General features: G+C 40.8%; 1 protein-coding gene across 1 annotated transcript in view; it reads left to right on the top strand.

Annotated features, from left to right (window-relative positions):
• The window catches only part of PLA2R1 (phospholipase A2 receptor 1), a 974624-nt gene that overhangs the window by 254038 nt on the left and 706915 nt on the right, over positions 1 to 13671 (top strand). The window contains exon 4 of the mRNA XM_078681678.1: positions 11782 to 11946. Coding sequence (XP_078537804.1) covers positions 11782 to 11946 — 165 coding nt within the window. The remainder of the gene's footprint in view (positions 1 to 11781; positions 11947 to 13671) is intronic.

The following is a 13671-nucleotide window of genomic DNA, read 5'->3' on the forward strand; positions in this document are numbered from 1 at the left end:
CAGCAGGAGTGTGTGGCATCGCCTCACCCGGCTGCGGCTCAGGTAAGTGAAGCACCGCTCTAATAAGACAAAATACAGGGTAATTAGATCCCTGACTTGTCCTACTCTTCAAAACAGCATAAAGTAAGCATAACAAACGACATCTCTAGGTACATATCAGAGTAGTAACAAAGACTCTCCTCTGTCACACGCTATCTCAGTTAAATTGGTATAGCTGTTCTCATCCCAAGTCTTCAATATGGGGTGGCAACTGAAACCAGACTCTCTCACAGTACTGTCTACTGCCGTCATGGTCACTGTTGCTTCATAGTGTAGTGCAATATCGAAAGAGCCCGTCTAACCCGTCTAACTATATCATGCTTTTAAGATACCAGTTTTAGTATCATGTTGTGCCGATGGCACGAAAATAGTGTCCGGTAACTAGTGTTGTCACCAAACATCAATCTACACACATCCATATAAAAGCGAGCCTCGTACATAGTTTAGCGGTAGAAAAGATGGGTGACATTTTCGTGCATAACTGCTTTTCAGGATAACATGCCTGATCATAAGAAGAAGCTGTAATCAATGCTTGCTGAATTTTTGATGAACACTGAGGACTATGTGGCCTCTATCCAGATACTTTGGTCTGCCGGATGTCTTATATTAGGAGCAAAATGAGGGATTTGGTGACGTGCCATCCGCAAACCTTACTCAACAGGAATTGGAGAGGGTGATTACAGACCTCACAATAGTATCACACCCATCCTTTTGAAAGACTTGACCTAAGCAAAGTATAACTTGAATGCACTTTACAACTCAAGGGGAGTTTGCCCTGAAAAGGAAGAATTATGCATTTTGAGAACAGGGAGGATTTTGCTCAGCTCTCAACTTAGGCAGCAAGAATCAATTTTGACTGTCTCAGTCCCAATCAGCTATCAGAATGTTTTGTGTGTATTTCTGGTAAACATCCTGAGTGAATTTTCCTGAATATTTGCCCTCCTGTATAACTCTGACTAACTCTGGACTCCGGTGCTGCATTGAAGGCAGCATTTTTTAGAGTACATCTTCAAAGTCATAGCTAACATGAATAATATCAAGACCCGGTGGATGATGGGCTGCCTTTCAAGTTTGATAACATTGTCAAGGCTGAAGATGCCCAGATATTATGCTGGGTCTTCGGGGAAGCTGCATCTAAAGGATGCTTGCATCCTGAATTCAACCAAGCATTCATCTCGCCTATCCCAAAACAGGAAGAAGACTACATTAGATGTGCCAGCTAGTGACTGATATCATTATTAAATATATGCATCACATTTATTGTGAAGGAACTGGCAAATAGACTAGCATCACTGATTCACTCTCTTGTACATGAAAATCAGCCTACTTTGGGATGACTACTTAATGTCATCCCCAAGGACAATGTGAGGATTCTGATACGGTTAATGTAGCAGGTCACAAATGACAACAGTGACAAAGTAGCTCTTTCTTTGGCTGCTGAGAAGGCTTCTGATTGTGTTAAATGGGATTTCCTTTGTAGAACTATAAAAAGGTGGGGCTCGGTTTAGATTTTGTGAGCCATGTTAAATAGATGTAGATGCAACCAACTGTACAGGGTACAAGCCTCCAGTGCTCATTGGGCGCAGTCTGTGGTCAAGATCGTCAAGCACAGTGTATGATACCTGTGTCTAGAACTACTGGATACTTTTATTTAGAGAGGAGAATCTTGAGATGCAGCACTTTCTTTAGAAAGTAATCTGCTAAAGCATTGTAGGCTTGTGGTGGCAGGGCAGAGATGACTGGGTTCAGTTCTAGATTATGAAATTCTCAAAGGAACTTGAAAAGAGTTTTTTTTAATGAGAAAAGTGGGTAAGAGCTGCGATTCCAGTTATGCTCCAATATTCTTTTCTTGTACCTAAAGTATGCAATTTATTTGATGTACCATGTGGATCATTTGGAATTGAAGGAGGGTTGATAGAGCTTGAGGAAAAACATGAAATCAAGGGCACCTCAGCTTCATTGTTTAAAGTTCAAATACAAATGGTCCATTGATATGAAAGTCTAAGGAGACTGCACTGTGTTGCTCATAGGATCTTAGAGACTGGTAGCACCAGTTCCAGAAAATATCTTGTGAAACTGAGTTGTTTTCTGAGGTAACAAAATACACAAAAGGGACCCCTCTTTCTATTGATTCAACTGTCAAAAACAGGTTTAGGACAAGAGGCAGAAACAGCAAAATGAATGGAAGAATGGTCCTCCTACCCTGAATTACTTATCACACAGGAATAAATCCCACAGTGAACAGATCCAAATCAATTTTGAAAATGTATTTCATTAAGTTCAGATTTCATTAGTTTTACAAAACATTTATTTTATAATTCTGTATGAGATTATGTGTATACAACATTTTGACATGATTTTCCATCCATTATAGAAAATATACATTAATTTGTTTAAAAAAGACCATGGGCGAGATGTAGAACCCTATTTTGCATGCGCATATGGGTTCGCAACCCATTTGCGCATGAAAAATACTATTGGGCCATGTACAAACCCTACTTATTGAGTCGCAATTTATTTGCAACTCGCTATATAGGATTTGTGACTCGCTTTTAGGAAGGAGTGTTCCGAGGGCGTACCTTCCTAATAGCGACTCTCTACCCTATGTAAGAATGTTTTGCAACCGCAATTGTGGTCGCAAAACACTTGGAATTTACTGCCCTCTTCAAGGAGGTGGTAAAGCACTCGCAAAAAGGAAGGGGTGCCCATGGGACCCCTTCCCCTTTGTGACTGCCGGGGAAAATATGTTTTAGGGGCAGGCAGAGGTCCCAGGTGCCCCTACCTGCCCTTAAAAAATAAAACAATAACGTTTAATTTTTCTTTTTTAAATGCATCCCATTTTTCTTTAAAGAAAACGGGCTGCATTAAAAAAAAAAGCCTTATTTAAAAGCAGTCCCAGACATGGAAGTCTGCTGAGCCCAGCAGGCCACCATACCGGGGAGGGCCAGCCATTCCTAATGTGGTCGCAAATTGCGAGTGCCTCATGAATATTGATGAGGCATGCAATTTGCGACCCCATTGGAATCGCAAAAAGTGTCTCCGATTGTGTTGTACATGGCATTTTGCGAATTGCAAATTATGACTCGCAATTGAGCGCAATTTGCAAGTCGCAAAATACCATGGTAGTACATCTGGCCTCATATCATTCAACAAATGAGCACTCCTGTATCATACTCCCATCTCACACACCATTCATTCCACATTACATACATCCTTTATACATCAGTCTGAGAAAAAACACTTCCGCCATACACCAGTCGAGTTTCATTTCTTTTCTCCTTCTGGTGTATAGGCCCAGACTGGACACATCAACAGTCAATGCACATTTTGGTGGGTACATAATTGTTCCACTACTTTCTTCAGGACAGTATTATCTCTTCAACTCCCCAGAATGTATTAAGCGGAAAGATGTAAAATGCATAAAATCCCATCTTTTTAATTTTTTAATGACGGAAAGGGAAGAACAGGAGTTAAAGAAACCATTAGTTAGGGCTCATTTTTTAACATTAACCTCACCTTCTATGGAGCCCTATTTGCAATTGGTGACTAAGCCCTTCCATCGTTGGCTTTTAACTAGATTTCGTTTTAATTTAATCCATCATATATTGGGAACCTCCCCAGGGTGGGGCAATCCTGTGAATCTAGGCCCCTGCCAGTGCGATAACTTTTCATCACAAGACACTATGCATTTTATTATGTTTTGTGATTTTTACTCTGATATTCGAAAGAAATTTTTAATTCCATTGTTGAGGGACAAGGGTTTTTTACAAGTTAAACCAGCCCTTTTGTATTTGCAAATGCTTAACTCCGCTAGGGATATTTTCTGTATTGCTAGTTTTTTAGTCGCTGCTGTACGCCATAAACGCAGGAGAGTTTCGTTACTGATTAATGTTGCCTGATTTTACATATTCTACTGACTAATTGTTGCTTGTATTCTCGCTGTTTTTATCACTACATGAAATTCTCTCACCCATTTACAAACTGCATCGTTTTTAAAAAATGTGATTCTTTTTATGTAACGTAGTGTTTTGTGTTGTGTGTTTTTGTGTACTTTTATGAATTTAATTAATCGAATAAAGTGTTTTGACTGACTGACTGACAGTATTAGCTTTAACTGTGTACATAAAAAATCAGAAGGATAAACGGGGAAATCTAAAAACAAAACAAAAGAATAATGTTTTATACTTTTTAAACTTTATCATGTACTTGACCTGGATATGTTCACAGTGTATCATTTTTGACCGAAAGCATTTCCCAAATGAATTAAAAAACAAGAAAGAATTTAAAGCCTAAGGACTCCCTCTTGCCCTTTTAAGTATATATCATGCAGGAAAATGTAACCTCCCATATGCAATAATAATAATAATTCTTTCTTTATTCGGATGACAACACAGTCATAAAAAGGTACGATACAGCAATCATAAAAATACAAACAGGTAAAAGTGCACAGCAGGTTAAAACGAAGCAAGATACCAAAAACCCCACAAATCTAAGGTTATGTACCCCATCCTGCCAATAATAACCTCATAAATACAAAGCAATAGGGTTCAATCTATTCTTGATAACCAGGTCTGTAGGCTGCCCACAAAAAAACTGATCACAACAAAGAGGGTATGAGGGTTTGGTAGCAGCTGTAAATGCAAAAGTGCCACTTTGGCCTTTCTAAACTTAAAGGTCTAGAGTAAGGGCCGGAGGAATAGTTTTCTTCTCACTGAAAATAATTTACACAGTAAAATGAAATGAAGCGTGTCCTGAGGAGATCTAAGATCGCAGATACAGGGGCCTCTTTCAGATGAGGTAAAAAATCCAGCTGGTGAGGCTAAAAGATGGTGGAGTTGGTTAAATGTAAAGTGCAAAATTAAAAATCTGTCATGGGCGCTAAAAAGTGCACTAAGATATGGTTCCATACCTGGCTCAGACTTTAACATTACATAAGCCCTCACTGAGGGTTTACTAAGCTCAGTAACAAATTTAACAAATTTACAGTATACCTCTTTTGTGCTGTTCAAATCCCCAGGGCATAAAGTGTCATGCGCAAAAAAAAGGTCTGGCCTTCCTATGGCCGGTGCGGATTCCTTAATGTAACAGGAGGGCAACGTCCCCTTTAAGGCTACCACATTTAAAACTTGAGTCAAAAGGGGGGGCCCATACCTCGACATTATCACGAAACAGATCTGATGGTATTCCATCGGTCCCCAGGCCTTATTTAACGATAGCAGCTCTATGCTTGAATGAACCTCAGCCATCGAAAAACTAATGGGAATTACAAAAGGGCTAGACGGTATATCTACCCTTAACTCATCCTGGGGGCCTGCAGAATATACCTTTTCAAAGTGAGATACCCACTGCTCTGAAGTGATATGATGACATATGGAAGGTCAAGCAGAGTCCGCAAAGCAGGGGCTGTTAATGATTTTCCAAAATAGGGCAGAATCCCTCAGCTTGCCTGCTTTTGCTAGATCCTCCCACGCCTATTTTTGTAACTGTAGCCTGCGCAATTTAACCGCCTCTTTGTATCGTTGTCGGCACTGAGTCACTATATATTTCCCTTGGGGCTCACGCTTCAAGGCTGACTTTAACCTCCTCAGTGTTTGAGAGCACTTGTGGTCAAACCATGAGTGATGAGTCTGAACATGCCTTCCACCTAAACTTGGGAACTACCCAGAGTTCTCTCCTTCTTTTTTGCATAATTTATGCGTCACTCTATGCCTGCAAGGGTATTGTTTTGACTTATACTGGGTGCTCCCTTATGTCTGGACAAAGCTAAACCTCTCTGAAGAGCTGTAATGACAGCGAAACACGTGTCAGGGGTTGCTTTTATTCATTTCAGGTTGGCTTGGATGGTATTTTACCAATCCAAAGCTGTAATATTGTGCCTGGAGTGGTAAATTACTTTTGTCATTTTACAGCTTGGCGTGGATGGCACTGTGCTAATCCTATGCTTAAAGACTTTGCTATTCAAATGTAAAAAGACTTTGTCCATTTCTATCTCAGCGTGGATAGCACTCTGCTAATCCAATGCTTAAAAACTTTGATAGACATTTGAGGTGAGCAAATTTGGAGTGTCGCTGGTGTTGAGGGCGCTCTATACAGGAGCTGCCTTCCACCTAAACTTGGGAACTACCCAGAGTTCCCTCCTTCTTTTTTGCATAATTTATGCATCACTCTATGCCTGCAAGGGTATTGTTTTGAAGTATGTAAAAATATATATATATTTCTACTTACCAACCCTTTTCTGGAGCAGCTCTTCAGCAGCATTCATCTCGTGAGAAAAGAAAGAGAAGAATCGTTAGTGGCTCAGTGCTGACATATTCCAACATATTTATTGACCAATACAATATCAAGAGAGAAGCTAGTCCACAGAGTAACACAGGTATAGGAATCAAATGTATGAGCAAATATTTATTTGTGCAATGTAATTGCAAGAGTAATATACAGAGTAATCGAGTGCTTGTAATTACAGGTGCTAGGAGACCAGCTGAGAAAGATCTCCTGGTGGCATAGCTGTGGCATTCTTTTTATCTTCCCATTCCCCTTTCCCCCTCCTTTCTGTGGAATCTAGTGTGCAGTGCGCAGTGGGGTTGGGGAGTTGAGAAAATATTGTCCTTACAGTGATTCAGCCCTTCTGCTCCTGTAGAGGCCAAGTACAGGCACTAGTTTCCGACGGATGATCCCCCAAGAAAGAACTAAGGTGAAAATGCAGATGTTTCTCTAAAATGTTAGCTAAAACAGGTAACAAAGAGATAGGGCTATAGTTTTTTTAATTCAACCGGATCCAGCGAAGGGTTCTTTAGAAGAGGTTTAACCACCCCAGTCTAGCAGGGAATGGGATACTGCCCCACTGAGATAGCTGCATTAAGTACTGAAGTGAGGTGGGGAACAATAGCCTCCCTTCCTAATGTCCAAATCTTCAAAGGGCATGCCTCCACCGGGGAGCCTAAAGTAGTACCCCCTAACAGGAGGTCTGTACGCTCAGGAGACAGATGGGGGGAGGAGAGTAACTTAGGTGCCTCCGGCGTGGTTATGGAATTATTACAAAGGGGGTTTGGGGAATTGGGGGTGACCGATAGGGGGTTCTCCGCTTTACAAGTTTCCAAGACAGAATATATAGCCATAATTTTTGACTGGAAGAAAAACATTCTATCGCAGAGCTCCTGGGAGGAGTCCATTAAATTAGGGCCCTAGGGGGAGAAAAGTGAGTTGATAACATTAAAATCAAGGTCTCTGGGAGACCTAGGGGATTCTGTGACCATCGAGAAATGATTTACCTTTTTCTCAATAATAGCAGCTTTATATTCCCTCAGGCATTGTTTATGTAACTATGTACTTTCCACAACAGATATAATGTCATCCTGAATCTCATGTATGCAATGGCAAACCTCTCTTGCAACAGATGTCAAGCGCATTCTGCAGTTTTTCAACACATGCTTTAGTCTTGTCCTGAAATATCTGGATATTGGCATTCTATACACACCGTGCCAGCTGCTATTACAGAGCTCACAACAATTGCATCTTGGGAAGCGAAAGCATTGGGTATATTTCCCAGGAGGAGGAGTCATAAGGTGACGGTACGCTACCTGAATTTGGCCCTTATTCTTGGAAAGCGCTTAATGACCATGCATTTGCTGGGGCAACAAGTGCAGTGGTGTAAGGTTTTACACTGTTGGGGCTATGCAGATAGTACTACGTTGCACTGGGAGGAGGCTCGTGGAATTCGGGAACAGCCTATTACAGAAGCAGGGGACACTATGTTAGTGCAATTCAATTCCCCTTTTAAAATCACTCCTTCACACCATTCAGTCATATCATTGAAACAAATGTAGAATGTGATTACCATTATTTATCCGAATGCGTGGCACTCTTGATGTGCCGGGACTTCTCCAATAACCTGACCGTTGTTCTTCCTGGTCGGTGTTGAGAAGCTTAGTCTGTGTTAAAGCTTAGCATGTATTCAGATCCGCTCCCTGCCAAGCAATCCCTCCGGTCTGTTTACCAGCCTATTGTTTTGTGCTATATGCTTGTGCGCTCCTCTTTGTTTCCCCTTTCCAACTTGTAATTCGCTATTATTACAAACCTAGTGTCTGTTGTATGTGGGAGACTGAAAACGTGATAATGCAGCATAGTTACCATCCGTAACATTTGTATAAGAAGTATTTTTTTTAATGTTCATTGTAGAGGCTTTGTTGTGAACTGAGTAACACTTTAAAACAGTTATTAATCTATTGAAAAACCCAATAAAAATAATTTGAAATGAAATCAGGTTATCCTAACAGGTAGATGCTTGCTCCCAACTAAAACATACACAATACTGCACAGAGAAAAACAGATTATCTATTGGGATAATTTGTCTTCATATTAAAAGGTTCTCTTAGTAGGATGTTCTTTTTTTCTGAGATTGCTATCTGGATACTGGTCCTCAAGTATTTATTTATTTATTTGTTGGTTTGTATAGCGCTCGAATCGACTCTCATTGGAGTATCTCTGCGCTTTGACACCTGTAGAACACCCAGAAATAAATGTGGAAGGACACTAAATTTCATTTTTAAACAGTATTGTTTTCAATTGTTTTCGGAATTTTAGATGATCTGTGCATTGTTTGAGTGATAGAGGGAGTCTGTTCCAAAGAGTAGGTCCTGCTATGGAGAGTGCCTTACTCCCATGTCTGGTTTTCTTAGCTCGTGGTACCTGCAAAAGAGAATCATTGCTGGACCTAAGAGATCGAGTGGGGGTGTAGGGGACGATTTTTTTTTCCAGATAGGCAGGTCCTTGGCCATTTAGGCACTTCTGAATCAGACAACATGTTTTGAATTTCGTTCTCTGCCGGACAGAAAGCCAATGTAATTGGTCAAGGAGGGGTTTGGAGGCAGTTCTCGGAGGGGCATTGAGAACCAAGCGGGCCGCCGTATTCTGGACGACCTGTAGTTTGTCCAAAACCCCTTCATTGGCAGCAAGCAGTAGACCATTACAATAGTCAATCCTGCTTAAAACAAGTGCCTGGACTAACGTTCTCCTCACTGAATCAGGCAAAAGAGGGAAGACCTTGCGTAGTAGGCTAATGGTGTGAAAGCATATACCTGATATATAGTTAACATGTTGCTTGAGAGTCAGATCTTGATCCAGACGGACCCCTAGATTCTTCACAAGCGATTTGGGATCAGGAACAACACCCAAGTCGCTGGGCCACCAGTCCGGAGACCAAAGCAGTTTAGCTTCCCCAAACAACATAACCTCGGTTTTACTGACGTTGCACTGAAGGTAGTTGGCCAACATCCATTGTGCTACTGCCTTCATGCCAGCTGAAAAAGAGCTCTTCACTTCAGCGGAGATGGTTTTGAACGGGAAGAGGAGCTGCGTGTCATCAGCATATGACACGGGGATGAAACCGTACTTACGCATCACTCTTGCCAGGGGTGCCACATAGATGTTAAAAAGAGTAGGGCTCAAACAGGAGCCCTGTGGCACCCCTTTGGAGATCTCTACCTCCGCTGACCGATAAGCACCCATGGTGACACTCTGGGTGCGTTCGGATAGAAAGCTTTTTAGCCAAGCAAGGGCTTTATTTTTGATCCCGGCGTTCGACAACCGTTAATGTCTTACTCTTCAGTAAATCCTTTATCCCTGTTCTGTAGTATTATTTTGACATGTAGACAATTACTGACAATAATGGCTAGCAGAGGCATAACTATTTCTGGCACCTATCAGCTTTGCTTCTGTCCATTTTATGGATATATTTCCTTTATTTTCTTGGATCCTGAATTAATGCAATCAGGATGGCAACACATACAACTACAACTCTTGGAAAAATGCTATGTCTTTCAAATGACTGGTATATCTGCGAACACTTGTAGTTTGAGAATTTAAAAAAAAATGTCCTCACATAATACATGTAAGTCTCATGAAAATTACAGTATTTTTTACCATTAGTCTTCTGCAAGAAAATTGCATGATATGTCCCTTTGTACAAAGAACATAGGAGATAATCTATTTGTCAAACCGTTTCTAAAATTACAGCTAGTGCAGTGCTGCTGGTTTCACAAATCCAGTTTCATATTTCCCACAATTTATTTTCTTCTTGAATCAAGCCTACCACATTATGCAAACAGTGTAAACATAAGAAAAAAAGGCCTGACTTCTCGTAACATGTTGTCCGTCTGACATAGTTTCTTGGTCAGGTTATCCAGGGTGTTAGCATATTATGAGCTTAACAGTGATGCTGGACTGGAGTATTTTACAGGTCTTGTGGGGCAGCCAACATAGTTCTTGATTCTGTGGAAAATTGTTCCTCATGCCTTTAGTTGCTGCTGCTTCTCATTTTATGACAAGCCCTAAGAAATAACTGACTATCCATGCCACCTCTTTAGATCTGGATTTTGACAATCAAGTTATCAGGCACACCTAATGATAACAATATACATACGGGCACATGCATCATTGTCAATTGCATTCGCAAACGGTGCGAATCGCAAATTTCAGCCGTTTGCGAATGCAATTGACAAAATTGGGATGCATCATGTTTTTCGCAATTTTAGAAATCGCAATCATGTTGCGATTTCTAAAATTGCGATTGCATTTAAGAAATCTCAATTTGCGATTTCTTAAATGCAATGCATGAACATTTTAAATTTGCGAATTCGCAAATAGGGAGAGGTAAATTACCATGAAGTTGACCTTCATGGTAATTTGAGAAAACTTTCAAAAATGCACAAAAGTGCATTTTTGAAAGTTTCATGTTACACACACACATGCCCTTGGGGCATGTGTGTGTGAAAAATGCACCTAAAGTTATATTTCAGGGGTGCAGGGGAGGGGGTCCTTTGGACCCCCCCGCACCCTTGAAATTGCATTCTCAATTTGCGATTCGCAAATTGCTAATCGCAAATTGAGAATGACTTCCCATTCATCCCTATGGGCCTCTAGGCCCATAGGAATAAATGGGAAGGGATTCCTTAATTGTGATTCGCAAATTGTAAATCGCAATTAAGGAATTCTAAGAAATCGCTAAAAAATTCGATTTCTTGGTGCATAGCCTTTTGTGATTTCTTAATTGCGAATCCTTAATTTTCGCAATTAAGAAATCGCAAACGGCAACAATGTTGCATGTGGCCGATAGAGCTTTGAGTCTGCCCTTTCAACAACTAATTTGCTTTGACCAGCCTCTTTCAGCAATTGGCTTGAAATTTGGATCAAACTAGCAGAATATCCATCTCTCACCCAATGTTATTAGCTGTGTGAGTGTATCCTGCCTTCACCACTGAAGTTCTTGCATATGGGACTACTTTAGAATAACAGCCTTCCTCTAGCCACCCCTACTGGCTCCCTCCTTAGTGTCTGCTCTTATGTGCTAAAACTACTGGCATTATTAGCACATTAAATCCAGACCTTTCTAGTGTCAAACTGCGCTGGGACCGTTGGCGTAAACACCACAAGTTTTACCCAAGCACATGATGTTCAGGAGCCTGTAGTGCACGCAATGAAAAGTACCATAAAAAAGAGCCAAACAACAGTTGCGTACCACCGAGCCACAGAGCTAAAAGACGTTGACTGGTCAAAACCGTCAAGGTTCGCTAACTAGTCACCTCAGAAAGCCACAGAAATCTTAGGACAATCGTATGATGGTAAACACAAGTCCTACATTGCTTGTTGGAGCAAGATATGAATGTTTACACATTTGCAAACAGTTTTGCTGTGTTTCATTTACTGTGTAGTTTTGTATGTTTATAACAAACGTAACCTTTTGTGCAGATCCGGGTTGCAGCACCTTTTGGAGGAAGAGGCCTGACATGGACATCTGTTACCACTTCAGTCTTTCTTCTTCCCTTTCCTGGAGGGAGGCGCGTTCTGCTTGCCAGGCCCTAGGAGGAGACCTGCTGAGCATCACTGACTTACCAGAACAAGAATACGTCAGCGGTACGTAAGCACGTTTATGAATAAATCAAGCATTATCCTTGATATATAATCAAACAAAATGAAACATCCATCTAAGCATTTTATATAACGACTGCCATTTGTGTCTTAGTAGATAACCTATTAAATTTTTTTAAATGGGGATTTTTTCAGGTCAAATCATTGTTTTTCTTCAGATGGCGAGATGCGAAATGAGTTTCGCATTCCCTGATAATGTTATTCTCGTTTTGATTTTACAAAATAATGCTGTTACCTTCATCGATGTTCAGATTTCTCAGACCACAGTCCTCATATCATGAAATGGAATAGAACGTCTTTGGAGTCTCATAATACTCCAAGCAATTGCTGTCTGAATATGACGCTTTATGATTTGTGCCCATTGAGAGGGAGGCCCTCGTTCATCTAGAATTGTATTTGCAACATACAAGCTGAAATTATATTTGTGGTGTAATTGAAACCTTTTAAGCCTGAACATTTTGGGCCAGATGAATGACCTTTTGGGCGGTTGTAAATGGGAAATCCGTCCACTTGCGACCACAAAATAGGTCTGCCCTATTTTGCGAGTCAGTAACCTATTACTGACTCGCAAAATAGGGTTTGCGACTCGCCATTTCAAATGGGTGGTAAGCCAATCGCTAACGGGAAGTGGTCCCCCAGTGGCCCCTTCCTATTTGTGACTGGCATTGAGAATATTTTTTAAGAGCAGGCAGCGGTTCCACGGACCACTGCCTGATCTTAAAAAATGAAACGGTAATGTTTCCTTATTCTTTTTTAAATGCATCCCATTTTCCTTTAAGGAAAACGGGCTGCATTAAAAAAAACAGCTTTACTTAAAAAGCAGTCACAGACATGGTGGTCTGCTGACCCCAACATACCACCATCCCTGGGAATGCTAGCCATTCCCAATGGGGACGCAAACTGCACCTGACTCATGAATGTTAATGAGGCCGGCAATTTGCGACCTCATTAGGTATCGCAAACAGTGTCCGAGACACTGTTGTGAATTCCAATTTGTGAGTCGCAAAACAACGCAATTTGTGACTCCCAAATTGAAACGGTTGTACATCTGGCGTTTGGAGTCTAAATCACGAAGGAATGTGTAAATCTACCTTCACAAATCTACACCTGCCTCCTTAGCTGGAGTAAAGATTCAGTCCTTTTCAGGGTAGACAGGGGAATCAGAGGAGATTGTGAGTTCCCACAAATGTACTTTTTGTGGACCTTCTCAATTCTAAGGCTAACCACACTTTACCGTGCAATTAAATACCCATTTTCACACCCCTTGGCTGGGGTTTTTTTTGGTGCATAGAATGCTGAACTGATGGCAAAGAGTTCTGTACCCGTAAATGTGTTCATGCTGCCAGGAATTGTTTTTTCATTTCCTGGCAAGCATTAGAGAGGTGAACTGGGTCATAAACCTAATTTTTTTTTATGTACTTTTATTCAGTTTTAATGTGAGTTTATTGAAAACATAATAAAGCATGGGAATATGGAACATAGTACAGATAATTATGCAAAGTATAAGACATAACTAAACGGTTTACACTAAGGAAAAGAAAAATTATACATGATCTGAAATAAAAAGTTTGACTGTATAAGTATGTAGTAATTCGAATACACTCCCAAAGGTTGACATGAAATCTTTATAGAGTCCCATAGGAGCAACGGGAAACATGGCTGCACAGCTCTCTGGGGATAAAATAACTGACCAAACTAAACTGTCATGGA

Source organism: Lissotriton helveticus, chromosome 3_1 (genome assembly GCF_964261635.1).
Source record: "Lissotriton helveticus chromosome 3_1, aLisHel1.1, whole genome shotgun sequence".
NCBI classification, from domain to species: Eukaryota; Metazoa; Chordata; class Amphibia; order Caudata; family Salamandridae; genus Lissotriton; species Lissotriton helveticus.